General features: G+C 39.7%; 2 protein-coding genes across 16 annotated transcripts in view; one reads left to right on the top strand and one right to left on the bottom strand.

Moving 5' to 3' along the window:
* LOC104938545 (focal adhesion kinase 1) overlaps positions 1–10,295 on the top strand; it is a 56,676-nt gene extending 46,381 nt beyond the window's left edge. For 10 of the 15 annotated variants that reach the window (XM_019275901.2, XM_019275896.2, XM_027286283.1 and 7 more), the window contains 8 exons: positions 2,372–2,434; positions 4,125–4,164; positions 5,027–5,130; positions 5,373–5,381; positions 6,574–6,729; positions 7,368–7,448; positions 7,580–7,665; positions 8,047–10,295. In XM_019275901.2, the coding sequence (XP_019131446.1) occupies positions 2,372–2,434; positions 4,125–4,164; positions 5,027–5,130; positions 5,373–5,381; positions 6,574–6,729; positions 7,368–7,448; positions 7,580–7,665; positions 8,047–8,173 (666 nt within the window). In that variant the 3' untranslated portion in view covers positions 8,174–10,295. The remainder of the gene's footprint in view (positions 1–2,371; positions 2,435–4,124; positions 4,165–5,026; positions 5,131–5,372; positions 5,382–6,573; positions 6,730–7,367; positions 7,449–7,579; positions 7,666–8,046) is intronic. The other 5 variants (XM_027286284.1, XM_019275903.2, XM_019275891.2 and 2 more) reach the window with 2 other exon arrangements.
* A 471-nt stretch (positions 10,296–10,766) lies between these two features.
* Positions 10,767–12,719, bottom strand: part of LOC104938556 (urokinase plasminogen activator surface receptor) — a 2,529-nt gene continuing 576 nt past the window's right edge. The window contains exons 2-3 of the mRNA XM_019275888.2: positions 11,213–11,329; positions 10,767–10,994 (exon numbers count right to left, since the gene is read on the bottom strand). Coding sequence (XP_019131433.2) covers positions 10,783–10,994; positions 11,213–11,329 — 329 coding nt within the window. The 3' untranslated portion in view covers positions 10,767–10,782. The remainder of the gene's footprint in view (positions 10,995–11,212; positions 11,330–12,719) is intronic.

Raw genomic sequence — 12,719 nt, 5'->3', positions numbered from 1 at the left:
TATTATTATTCTTATTATTATTATTATTGGTTCTGTAATGCATGTTTTGTTTTTCATCACACTTATAAATATAATAAATGTAAGAGCTAAAGACTAAAAAGATATGAAATCACTTCATAGTTAAAGTTAAAGCTGGAGTTTAAGCCTGTTGAAGTAGTACAAGAGATACAGACACATTACCCTTCTCTAAGAGTGACCGACATGGTGACGACTGAAACTAAACGAAGGACTTTCTGGGATCAGTTAAGATCAGAAAAGATCTTTCTTTTCTTTTGTTTGATTAAGTCGAATCACACTAAGTCTTGTGAGGTTATAATAGTTGCTCTCTGCTTTTATCATCTTTAAATTTGTCTTAAATTAGACCATTAAATTCTCATGTTTGGTTAAACTGTTTAAATAACAAGAACTTGAGTAAATGAGTTGTGGTTTTCATCACAATTGACTGTCACTCTGGCTGTCTTTCCTCTGGTGACTGTTTAATGTAGTATATGATGAATACATATGTACAGAAGAAAAATGTATTTTTGTGGCTCAGTCATTCATCTTCTAGGAAAAAGATCTATGACTTTTTAAATAATATACTGTATGAATTTGCTTCCCCAAAAACCAGATTTTCTACTTCTTTTTCCTGACTTGCTATGATTGTCATCTCTCTTACTTATTATAGCAGTGCAGTGCTAAATGGTTGTGAGTTATAATATATACTATATATCAACAGTAAAGATAAATGAACTCGGTATTTGTGTGAAAAATTTTACTTCTGCTGGAAAGACCATCTAACATAATGAGGGAGGGGGGGGCGGAGACGTTTAATGTAGGATGCATATTTCTGTGAACTGATTGAAGAAACTGTTTGCGGTTTTTGCCCAAGAATTTTATTGTGCGTGCACATGTGTGTGTGTTTGTGTGCTTGTAGGCAGGTGTGGCCTGTGTGAATTCCAGGCTAATGATAGGCTTAGAGAATCTGACAGCCCAGTCAACAGTCTGTCTTTGACCCACAACCACTAACTGACAACACACAAGATTACTGAAAAGCTGTGTGTGTGTGTGTGTGTGTGTGTGTGTGTGTGTGTGTGTGTGTGTGNTGTGTGTGTGTGTGTGTGTGTGTGTGTGTGTGTGTGTGTGTGTGTGTGTGTGTGTGTGTGTGTGTTGGCTGGTTTGTATAACACTGTCACTTCAGGGAGGGGCAAGAGAGAAAGGGGGGAGAAAGGGAGGAGAAAAGAAGAATGGTTTAGGAAAGAAGGGTAGACGTTCTCGCAACACTGACGGCTCTTTGGCAGCAGCACCATCCCTCTTCCCTCCTCCTCCTCCTCCTCCTCCTCGCCTTCCCTCCGTGCGTCAGAGTCAGATATAAGTGTGCTGGAGGCAGGAAGCAGGAGTTAAATCTGAATTCTTGTCTTGATAAAACTGCTGGCACAGACAAGGATACAGGCTTGTAGACAGACAGGCAGACAGACGGGGAAACACTCAGTGATAGAGAAGCAGACAGAAAGATACAATAACATCAGAAGGAGATATCATCACAGACACAACACCTCAAACAACGCGGATAAAAAACAGTTCATCAGACAACTTTGATGAACTCAAAGGCAATGCTCGTCTTCAAGTCCTGTCTTGGAAAACTGGTAGGCAAGGATGCATGCATGAGAGAGCGGCTGGCTGTGTGTGTGTAGAGGTGTTTTTTTTTGGCTTTGTGTGTGTGCAGGTTAAAAATCGTTCTGAAAAGTTGTGCTCAAGTTGGAAAAAGTTTATTTGCGTGTGGGAGAACTCCTGCTCTTGTGGATCCTGCAGCTTTGTGCGGCGTGTTCCTGTTTTAATTGGAAATGTGATGCAGGGAGAGTGGATGTGTTCATAAGTGAGGTTTCTATTGTGAGCCTCCCTGCTGTGATTCACTCATTCATTTCCTCATTCACATAATCATTGTAAGACTTACGATTAAAGATTAAACTTGGATCTGGAGTTTGAATCTATTCATTTTCACCTTTGTCACATCACAGTATAAACTGTTATTAATTTACTAATTATAGTAATGTAGTAAGTATTTATACAATGGCTGTATGTGGCAGTAATTTATGGGTAGAAATCTTAAACCACTCAGTAAATCTATAGAGTTGTTCGACATAATGGGCCAGTCTGACAACAGCATGGGATATAAACAGGTATTTGTCACAGAAATCCAGTTGTGCTTGTAAATTCACAAAGTGAGAAGCAGTGTGACTCACTGAATCATTTTTGCACAACTGTAAATAGAGAACTTTTGTCTCTTTGAATCTCTAATTGGCAGCAAATTGAAGTTAAATCAGCTTAATATCAACTTAAATACTGTTGATGTATGGAGATATAATTTTTATGTTTATTTGTGTGTGTTTAGAAACCAGACTCTAGAAGTTCTAGAGGGAGTCTGGACAGAGAAGAAGGTGGACTCCAACCACCGGTAAGTCACGGTTTCTTCTTTTTAAAATAAATCAAATAAAAATCACTAGCTGTTTTCTGTCTCCATCCACTCACACCACTCTCACTGTTAGTTGGTGTTGCTGATGAACACAGCAGGACAATGACAGTGGTCCACAGGTTCTCCCAAACAAACTACACTTCACATGTTAGCCCTTTTTCACATTTTCACTGTCATAATCATGACCATTTGTCACTCCCACCACATAAAAAGGGGAATTTATTTTTCTGAGCAGCTGTTTGTGTTTCTAAGAGAGGAGGATGTCTGATAAAGATAAAGATGTTGACGGAAGTCCACATTCTGCTTGGACTCCTGGCTATTGGCTGCAAGTGTGTGTTTGTTTTGATTAGAGCTGAGGGGATTGATCCAGGGACAGGAAGTGACCGGTCGTTGGGGTGTGTGGGGTCACCAATGAGGGGTCAATGGATTCCCACAGCATCCCCAGTTATTAATAGAACGCTGCACTGCAAGAAAACAAGTAGCTCTCTTTATGTGACTCTCTGTCCCAGTGTTGCACACAGTTTTCTGTGTCCTGATATTTTGACAAGAAACTAGTGCTGCAGCCCTAGTCACATGAATATGTGGAAACATCTTACAATATCAGAAGACATCATTTGTTGGTTTTCACATTTGCGATCGCTTAAGAGAGTTAACCACATGATTTTTTTAATTGTGGCGCTGTGGTGAAATGATTTGCACAGTGACAGATGCGCATTTTAACTTTGCAAACATAACAGTGATTATATGCTGTCTAACACAGACTGTACTGAAAGGTAACTTCATCACTTTTTACTTCCTCTAATGTTTTTGTTTGTTTTTTAGACTAGAAACTGATGTCGTCATCATTTCTCTTGAGGTCTCTCTCTGAGGAGCTTTGTGTAACTTTATGCCAGAAGTTGAAATCTCAAAATCTGAACACAGAGCTGTATGTTGATGTCCGTCATGTTCCTGATGCCAGCAGAAGAAAGTTGTTGTAGCAGTCTGAAGTTGCCATGGGCCAGATATTTCTGTCTCTGTAATTCATCTTTCTGCTTGTGCTGCTCCTCCCATTTGAATGGCTGTGGTTTGTGGTGGGAAAATCTCCCTCGTGTGTGTGTGTGTGTGTGTGTGTGTGTTTGTGTGTGTGTAAAATGCTGTAGTAGAGTATTTTTGGGTGTTGGTGGTTGTCAGACCACAACACTCTGATGGCACAGAGGATTTGGAAGCCCTCTGTACTGTTTTCTCACACAAAGAAAACAACAAAGATTCTGTAATAATACAACAAAGTAAATCTGACATGCCTGGCACCACCGGAGAGATTTGTGGCATCATTTTATGCTCAGATCATAACGACATGCTGCAGGATTTTTTTCTGGTTTTGAAAGAGTAGCACACAAACAAAGGAAAGGCATATTTTATCTTCATGCAGCCAGACAGAATATTTTTGTTAACATAAGTAACAGACCACACATCACTGAAAACAGAAACGGCTCCTCCACTAGTGAACTTTTACAAGAACAAATTGAAACACACGCTGTCATGTCACAACAAAATTAAATTGGACTCTCTAAATGTTTCAGAACCAGCTGGGGGTTTTCTCCTGTGAAGTTCTAATTTCCTGCGAAGCTTCTGATTATCTATGTGACTGAGCACTTGCTAACCCGATGTTTTGTTGTTGTGTTTGTTTGTGCAGACAGGAAACCAGCACATATACCAGCCCGTCGGCAAAGCAGGTAATAGACATGCCCGTATTGGTCTGTAATTACAGTCACATAACCACTATTGTTTTATTCTCTGGTCTCTTTCTGTCTCTTTATCTCCCAAAGTATGCACTTCACACGTATAGCATTACATAGCTCTGTTTGGCTCAGCCTCTCCGTACAGATTCTGTATCTCCCACCACCAGCAGATCGTGTGTGTCAGTGTCTGCTTGCAGAGTTTACAGTCTGTTGCCACAATATGACAGATCTGATTGTGAACTCTCTCAGCCTGTTGGCCGGGTACAAGCAAATCAACCACTGTTCTGTTTATATGGACTCAGACAGCATGTCGAGTTCAATACGTTGTGTGCTCGGAGCGTGAATATCCACCCTGTAAGTAGCCGAACAGAGAGAGAAAATATTCAGCTCAAAATACTTTTCCATTGGGAGGATTATTTGCACTTTTTATATAACTGGAACTTTCCCCCAGTGCAGTCAATATCAGGAAAATGTCTCCTTCTGTTTTCATCACTAAATAGTTTATTCTCAGTCTCATTCTCAGTCAGTCTAGTCAAATGAAGAAGATGTTTCAGATGTTTAATAAAGCAAAAATCAAACATATCCTCTCAGCTTCTCAATGTTGAATATGTTTGAGTTTTTAACAAAACAGCACTTAATTACATCACTTTTGTTGTGTTGCATAGACAATTTGATTAATTGATAATGAAAATAACTTAATAACGTCCTCAGCTGATGTTGATGTGAACTGCCACATCAGTTGCTGGGGTGCTACCAATGAACATAAAAGTACAACCTGTCCAGAATCTGTATGAGACAGTAAAACTGAGGGGATATATTTTTTAACTCTTATGTTTGTTTTTTTTTTAACTTGCAGAGCTTGCAGCTCCCCCAAAGAAACCCCCTCGACCAGGTGCCCAAGGCCAAGTTGGTAGCCTGGCCTGTCTAAATACTGCGGACAGTTACAACGATGGAGTCAAGGTACACACAGAAAGTAACACACACGCAAACCCAAAGCAAAAATACTTGCTCCCAAACACAGATACAGAAATACTGAACCTATAAGAACTGACATATATTTCTGAAATACACAGGTTGCATGTTTCTTAATGCTTAGAGCGTTAATATTTTCTTCTTTTCCTTTGGCTGCTCCCTCCCTCTCTCCCTCCTCTACCTCCCCCAACACACCTCCTCCTGCACCCTGCCTTACTGTTGACCCCTAGCCCTGGCGGGTAAGCAGCACACTGTCTGTGTGTGTTTACTGTGCGTCTTGTCTGCTAGTTGATCACACATAGATTCATTTGATTCCTTCATCCATCAGTTTGATTTCTCTGTCCAACAAATCATGTACAGGGTTATCATAAACACGTTTATTTCATCCTGCAGTTCCCTTAATTCTGTCTTTTAACTTTAAATCTAAATAGTCGTGTTAGCTCTTTAACCAAACCTATACTATTCATTCAGTTTTCTAGGCTAGGGATGCTATAACTAACTATGTAAGATCTTAGGCGTGGAGGTTCATCTTTATCCTCTCTATATGATCAGAGGATGTCAATACATTTGATAAATAGAAGAGGTCCCTCCTCTGTTGCTCTGTTTAAGGTTTCTTCCTTTCCCCATCTCATTTTTTGAAAGAGAGTTTTTCTTCATCTTAATGATAGAGGTTCACTAAAGTAGCATTTTCCATGTCTTATGATTGTGTGGTGGAATCAGCTAGTTTGTTTTTCTGGACAAACTTTTGCAGTAAGTCACAGGCCCTGATGTGTACAGAGTGAAGCTCTCCAGTGTTTGTGTCAGTGACAGACAGACATTGAAAAAAAGCATGTGGAAAAAACATGTGGTTAGGGACACAGGATGACATTTTGTACATTTTGCAAGTGTGGAGATAATTAAGGGGCCAAGTGAGGTCAGCGAGCCAGATGCAGAACAGAGGAGACAGAGAGGATGATGGGAGGGCAGAGAGAAAATGTGGAAGAGACAAACAAAGTCGCTGAATTATATCTGGTTGTAGCAGTGTCTTACTGCCATCTAGTGGCCATGATAGAGAGCTGTGTGAAAACATTTTGTTTTGTTCTTAATTCAAAGCATATCATTGCTCTAATTAACTTCATTCACTCACTTACTCATTAATCTACTACTACTTGTATGACTTGTTTGTTCTTTGTAAGATTACACTGCTCAGCAGTTGTTGCCTCTCTTCTTCCTCCTCTTCTCAAACTATTTACATATTTCATTTTTAATCATGCAGGATTTTATACAGTCAGCTGTTAACAATGATTATGAGACTGTTTTGATATCAGGCGGCTCACATTTATCATCATCATTATCTCGACTTGTTCTCTGTGTATCGTTCTCACTGCCCAGCGGGTCTTTGCTCAGGCAGTCAGCCCATCGCTCATTGATTCTTTCTCTCTCACGGTTTAGCTGCAGCCACAAGAGATAAGCCCGCCCCCCACCGCCAACCTGGACCGCTCCAATGACAAGGTGTACGAGAACGTGACGGGACTGGTGAAAGCTGTGATCGAGATGTCGAGCAAGATTCAGCCGGCTCCTCCGGAGGAATATGTTCCCATGGTGAAGGTAACCAAGGCACTCAACGTATTTATCATAACACTCCCTGACAACTTTTAAACTCATCTGTGTTTCTTTGAGGTTTGTTGAACTTTTAGTTTTTCTGCCTGGAGCTGGAGCTGCTTACCGTAACTTGGAAAAAGTGCAAAGATTCGTGATTTTCAGTTTCTACAGTTTCATGTAATCTTACCTTGACCACTGTGACACCATGTTTTAATTAAATTACACTGCACAGATGTTCAGGGAGCTACTTCCTCATGTATCATTTGTGATTCATCTGTTTAACTCTGACCTTACTATATTTTAGATTTTAATTGTGGGGATTTAGTCCATTTACTCAGTGTTGGTTATCTCTGTCTGTGTAAGAAATATTAAACTGTTTTCTAACTCTGTTTTACAGCTTTTTATTAACGTTTAGTCATTTAGTTGAGCATTTTATTTAAAGTGACTTACACAAAGGGAAACTCTCAAGGTACAGGACATGTTAGTGCAGCAGTAAGTACTGTGACAGTACTAGAGGAGGATAGATTTAGCATGTCCAGTTGTTGGTAGTGCTAGAAGAAGAGCCGGGTCTCTAAACCTACATGTATGTGCAGCATACGGTATTCTTCAAATACAAATTATTTTCTGTTTTTCCTGTGTTTCAGGATGTGGGTCTGGCATTAAGGACATTATTGGCCACAGTAGATGAGACTCTACCACAACTTCCAGCCAGTACACACAGAGAGGTAATTACACACACTCACTAACCATACGTACACACACAGATGTTGCTGATGTATTTTAAATCACACATTTACCTCGTGCATTTGTTGGCGGGTATCAGATTGATAAGTAATGCTGCGGTTTTCTTCAACAGATCGAGATGGCACAGAAACTTCTGAACTCTGACTTGGCAGAACTGATTGGAAAGATGAAGTTAGCCCAACAATATGTGATGACCAGGTAGCTTCAGATATTAACATTACATTATATAAAGAAAAGTTTCATTTCATTCAAAACGAGCAATTTACTTATTTACTTGTTCTTTATTACAGTTTCTTGTATTTATTTGGTGGTTTCACTCTATCACAGAGCTCATTATTATTTCATTTAAGGACACTTTTAATTCAGTTAAAGACTATGAAATAATATTTAATCAGTGTCTGAAAAATTGTCTAAACAGTATCAGAAAAGGACATCAGCTGTCTGCCACAGTAGCTTTTTTGATGCTATCACATGGGGCGCAGAAGTGAAAACTTTTAAAATAGTTGCTTAAATATTGTAGCACTTATCTTACTCATTTGCATAAATAACGCATGTGTGTACATTTCCTTTCTGTCCTAGTCTCCAGCAGGACTATAAGAAGCAGATGCTGACAGCGGCTCACGCACTTGCAGTCGACGCCAAGAACCTGCTCGATGTCATTGACCAATCACGGCTCAAGATGATGGCCCACTCCCGCCCACACTAGCCCCGCCTCAGCTGAGCTGACCAACAGGAGCTGGTCTGGCATTTAAGAGACATCATCGCTATGGTTACTGTTAGCAGTGGAGAACTAAAGACTTCTGGATTAGTGACGTCAATCGTGATATGTGAGAGTTGTTGGAGCTGACTGCTTTAATCAAAGGAAAAAAGGACAGCTCTGATATTTTGACAACAGTCTGTGAAGAATCATTAGATGTTGAATCCTGTGTAAGCTGCGGTAGTCTGTTCATCTGGGATAAAACTCTCCACCACTGTGACTTTCTTAATACAAGAACAGAGCAAAAACACTTCCTGAATCAGGGACTTGGCAGCTTCACTCTCTTTGGACTGGGATATAAAGATGAGAGGAGGAAAAGCAAAGACAAAGAGTGGTGACTGTGGGTGAGTATGGGAAACATGATCATGGGAGCGGCATCAGACATCTGGTGGATTAGTGTTAGTGGAATACAACTCAAGCAAAGCCATCAGAACTTGATCGGACTGCGTTTGATCTGCAGCATATCTGCATGAAACTTCAACGTGGGAATGGACTCAGACGTCAGCCAGCAGCCATGTCGGTACATTTGTTGATATCATGTATTTTGACCCCTCGATGTGAAGCTTCTCCTTAGCTGAAATACCTCCACATCACCATGGATTTTTTTTGTTTTTGAATGGGCAGATCAAACCAGATGTTTTCTATCCAGCTGCAGCGTATTGAGCAGATGCTTCGACAAGGACATTCACAGTCAAGACAGTCTCGGTTGGTTTGGAGAAGCAGCCTCCCACCCTTCCATCGCTCCTCCTGTTTCTCTCCTCCATCCGTTCCCATCTTCCCTCCGTCTCACCACGTTTTATTTATAGACTCAGAAATTGCAGAGGAGGAGAGTGAGGGAGAAGCGTATTAAAACTTGAGGACAGTCTAGCGCCGGTCTACTGCCTGAAGAAAGAACACACTGTCCTCCCCTTTCCTCTGTGTTTCATTCACTTTGCTTTCCTTTTGTTCTCACTGTCCCTCTCCTTCCTGAAGTCTTCCTCAGCTCCTCTCTGAGCAGGTTTTAAAGACTCCAAATGTGAAGAATTCAACCCTGTCTGGGTAAATGCAAGACAGGAAACTCCCTACTCGCACTCAATTTAGTCTACTCTTTTTATCGGCTGGCTCCATGTTTTTTTGTTTTGTGTTTTCAGCTGTCGCAATCTTCGTCCTCTGTACTGATATTCAATCCCAGCATTGACTTGAAAAAAAAAAATTGTGGATCCAGTCTGAGTGACTGGATACTTCCTATTTATCTAGGAAGAAGAGGAGGACATCATGTCTCAGACTGGTCACTGAGCTTGACTTTATTTCTGTGAGGACAGTGTCTCCTCTTCTTTCTTTCCCTTCACCTACAGTCCCAGTATCATTCAGTTCAGTTGATCCTCATATGACTGGTGTCACACAATTAACTGTCCCCTCGCCCACGGGTGTCACAAAGTGACTTTGCCAGGGGACACAAACAAACCTCACAACTGGAAGCTTTGTGCTTTGAGTCAAAGTTTCTGTCAGGTGTAACTCTTGAAATATGTCCCTCCTGACAACAGGGAAACAAACACACATGAAATGTGGAGCCACATGACTGGAACTTGTCTCGCAGACACAAAACACTGAACTGAAACTCCAGCAGATCACACGTGTCTTTGTTAATACTGACCCCACATGGAGTATGACATACTGCTATATGATATATACTGGTGACTGTACTGGTATAGCATGATATACTAGTAGGGAGAGGAGCATATTTGCACAGCACCAAAAAAAAAATCCTAATTTTTTTTAACCTTATTTTACCCAGATTGGATTTCCATGTTTAGCCAGCAATTAAACTATCAAATATCTGGGTTTCATGGGGATAAAAAAATGTAAAAGGAAAAAAAAAGAAACAAAAAACAATCTATTTTATCTCCTTGTTGTTGCGTAAATCTGCTCATGTTGGTATATTGTAAGCTATACTGGTGTGTATCACTGGTGAATTGTACAGAACTCGTACTAGTAAACACTGGTTTTTATTTTGTCTTCTGGGCTAAATCAGCCATCTTGTCAGATAGGAGGGAAAAAAAACCAATGAAATAAAATAATGACGAAATGGAAATCAGACTGTCCACATTCTTATCCATCGTAAATGTATTTAAAAGCACATCTTAGGTTTTTTATCTCCAGTATCTTTAAGTTTTTATGGTTTCAGAGTTGTATCTGGAATATAATTTATTATAAGTCATCTCATGATTGTGTCAGCAGGCAAAGAGGGAGATGAACAAAGCCAAGTATATATTGTGCTCATACATATATATTTACACTGCTGTATATATCATTACCCTAGAAAGTGATTTGAGACTGTAGTTTAAAGCATCCATTAGAAAAAAACATTGCAGTGCAAGATCCTCCTAACACACTGAACATTTAAGCATACCTTTAACATCCCTGATTTCAAAGGAAAATCCATTTGCATGAATAATGGTTAAAAAAAACTGTATTTAAACAGTCATTGCACACACACACACATATATATGACACTGATACCATTTCCTTTACAGAGCAACATTGTAGCTTCCACAGCTTTTGACAGCGTTTATCCTTCTTCAGCGTGCTAGCAGTAATAATACACCTACAGCCACCAGCAGCAGCATCGTGTGTATGTGAATGGACTCGGCTCCACTGAAGTTACACTGATTAAAACTGTTGCAGCAGTTGACAGTGTTCCCGTTTCCGTTTGCGTCGAGTGAGGCGCTCGCAGCAGCTCCAGTGCATGTGGCCTGGCTGGCACACTGCTTCACTATGGCTGTTGTGGAGCCTGAACAACACACATACACAGCAGTGAGTTATTAAGGAGTGAAATCCCACATTTGGAATATGAACTGAGCTCACTGAGCATATAGTCATGAAAGCTTTCATTAAAGTAGCCTCCATCCATTGAAGTTTAATAAAACAACCTGACCTGCTACTATAAAGGTACTTTAGAGATGCATTTCGATTCAGTAACACATTTTATTATTGTGTTTTCATTGTTACCTAAAATATCGACGATAGTCATGCACATGTCCAGCGGCGCCTGACACACCTGAGTGTTCTGGTTGCATGCTTCATTGGTGGGAGAAGAACTGCACACAAAGCACTCCAATGACAGCACTGCAGGCACGAAGAAAGGAAGAGAGAGAGAGGGAGGGAGAGAGAGAGAGAGAGGGAGGGAGAATTTGAAGACAGATTCAAAAATAAGACATGCCATAAAATCCAGTCCATTCATAAATGTTTAGTGAAAAGCAAGTGTCAAGTTCAGGTCTAAACCTATTGAGAGTAATATATATTGGGACATTTATCACATCACTATTTTGGTATTAAGTTAATGATGTGGTTGGTTATTGATGGTTAGGTGTATGTTCCTAAATCTGATTATAGAAGGGGCCATAGGAAAAACCTGCTCAGTTTTTAGAGTTGACTGGGAGTGAATGGGATCTGTCTACTGAAAACATTTCTGAGAGTGATGCACAAAAGATGCTGAACAAAGTTTCTCCTTATCTAACTGTGCAAGCATTAAGAATCAAGATAAGGCTCCTGATTGCTCCTGACTAAAAAAAATCAGCAATTAAAACTTATGCATGAACCCCGACAGAGTGGAAGTTATTAAATATTTTCAGTCTGACTATTGAGAAAGAAAATTATACAGAGACGTTTTATGATGCGCCATAAAGTCACAAGAAAAAAATCCTTAAAATAGAAAGACGTCTACTCCCAAAGACGGCATTGTCAAAACTTGCCAGGCTTGCTTCTTTAATTATAAGAATAACTGAGTATTGAAATAGCGTACAGCGTTCCTCCCAGCCACTGTTCATTGTTCCGCTGTCTTATGTCATCAAGCTGCATTTCAACGAACACATACATATCCAACATTTATATACATTATAAGCACCACACTTTGATCAATTAGACAAGAGTAACTCAGGGAGAACAAAACTAAACCCTGCGGTTACAAGACTAGAAACCCAATGAAAAAAAATAGACTGGCTGTCATTAAAACATTTCTTCAACTACTACTACTTCTTCAAATAAATTTTTACTGTATGTTTGTTACAGCTTTCTAGTATCACTACACTGACTGTGGAACCACAGTCCTTACCAAACAAATGTTAAGGACATCATAATAATCATTAATCAAGATAAAATATGCACCGATAAAGACATTTCCTTCAGAAACCCTACTCATTTTTTGTTCGTTCTTATTATTTTTGGTATAAATCTATCATATTCTGTTGATTTCCTATTATAAATTAATGTTAATTGTAAATAACAATTTTTTGATATACAAGCATTGCAATTTTGTTCAGCCTTTAAGTCTTGAAGTTAAGTTGGCACCAGAAAAACCTGATGATTAACTTTTAACAATAGATTAAAGGTTGGACTATTGAATTCACATTAGTCATTCTGAAGCACGTTCTATATTTGAACACAACTACAACACACCGACTTGATTTTAGAGGATTTGAAGTTTTTAAGTAACCCTCAAACAGAAGCCCTCCCCATC

Source organism: Larimichthys crocea, chromosome XIII (assembly GCF_000972845.2).
Source record: "Larimichthys crocea isolate SSNF chromosome XIII, L_crocea_2.0, whole genome shotgun sequence".
Taxonomy (NCBI): Eukaryota; Metazoa; Chordata; class Actinopteri; family Sciaenidae; genus Larimichthys; species Larimichthys crocea.
This window is presented reverse-complemented; position numbering and strand designations above follow the sequence as displayed.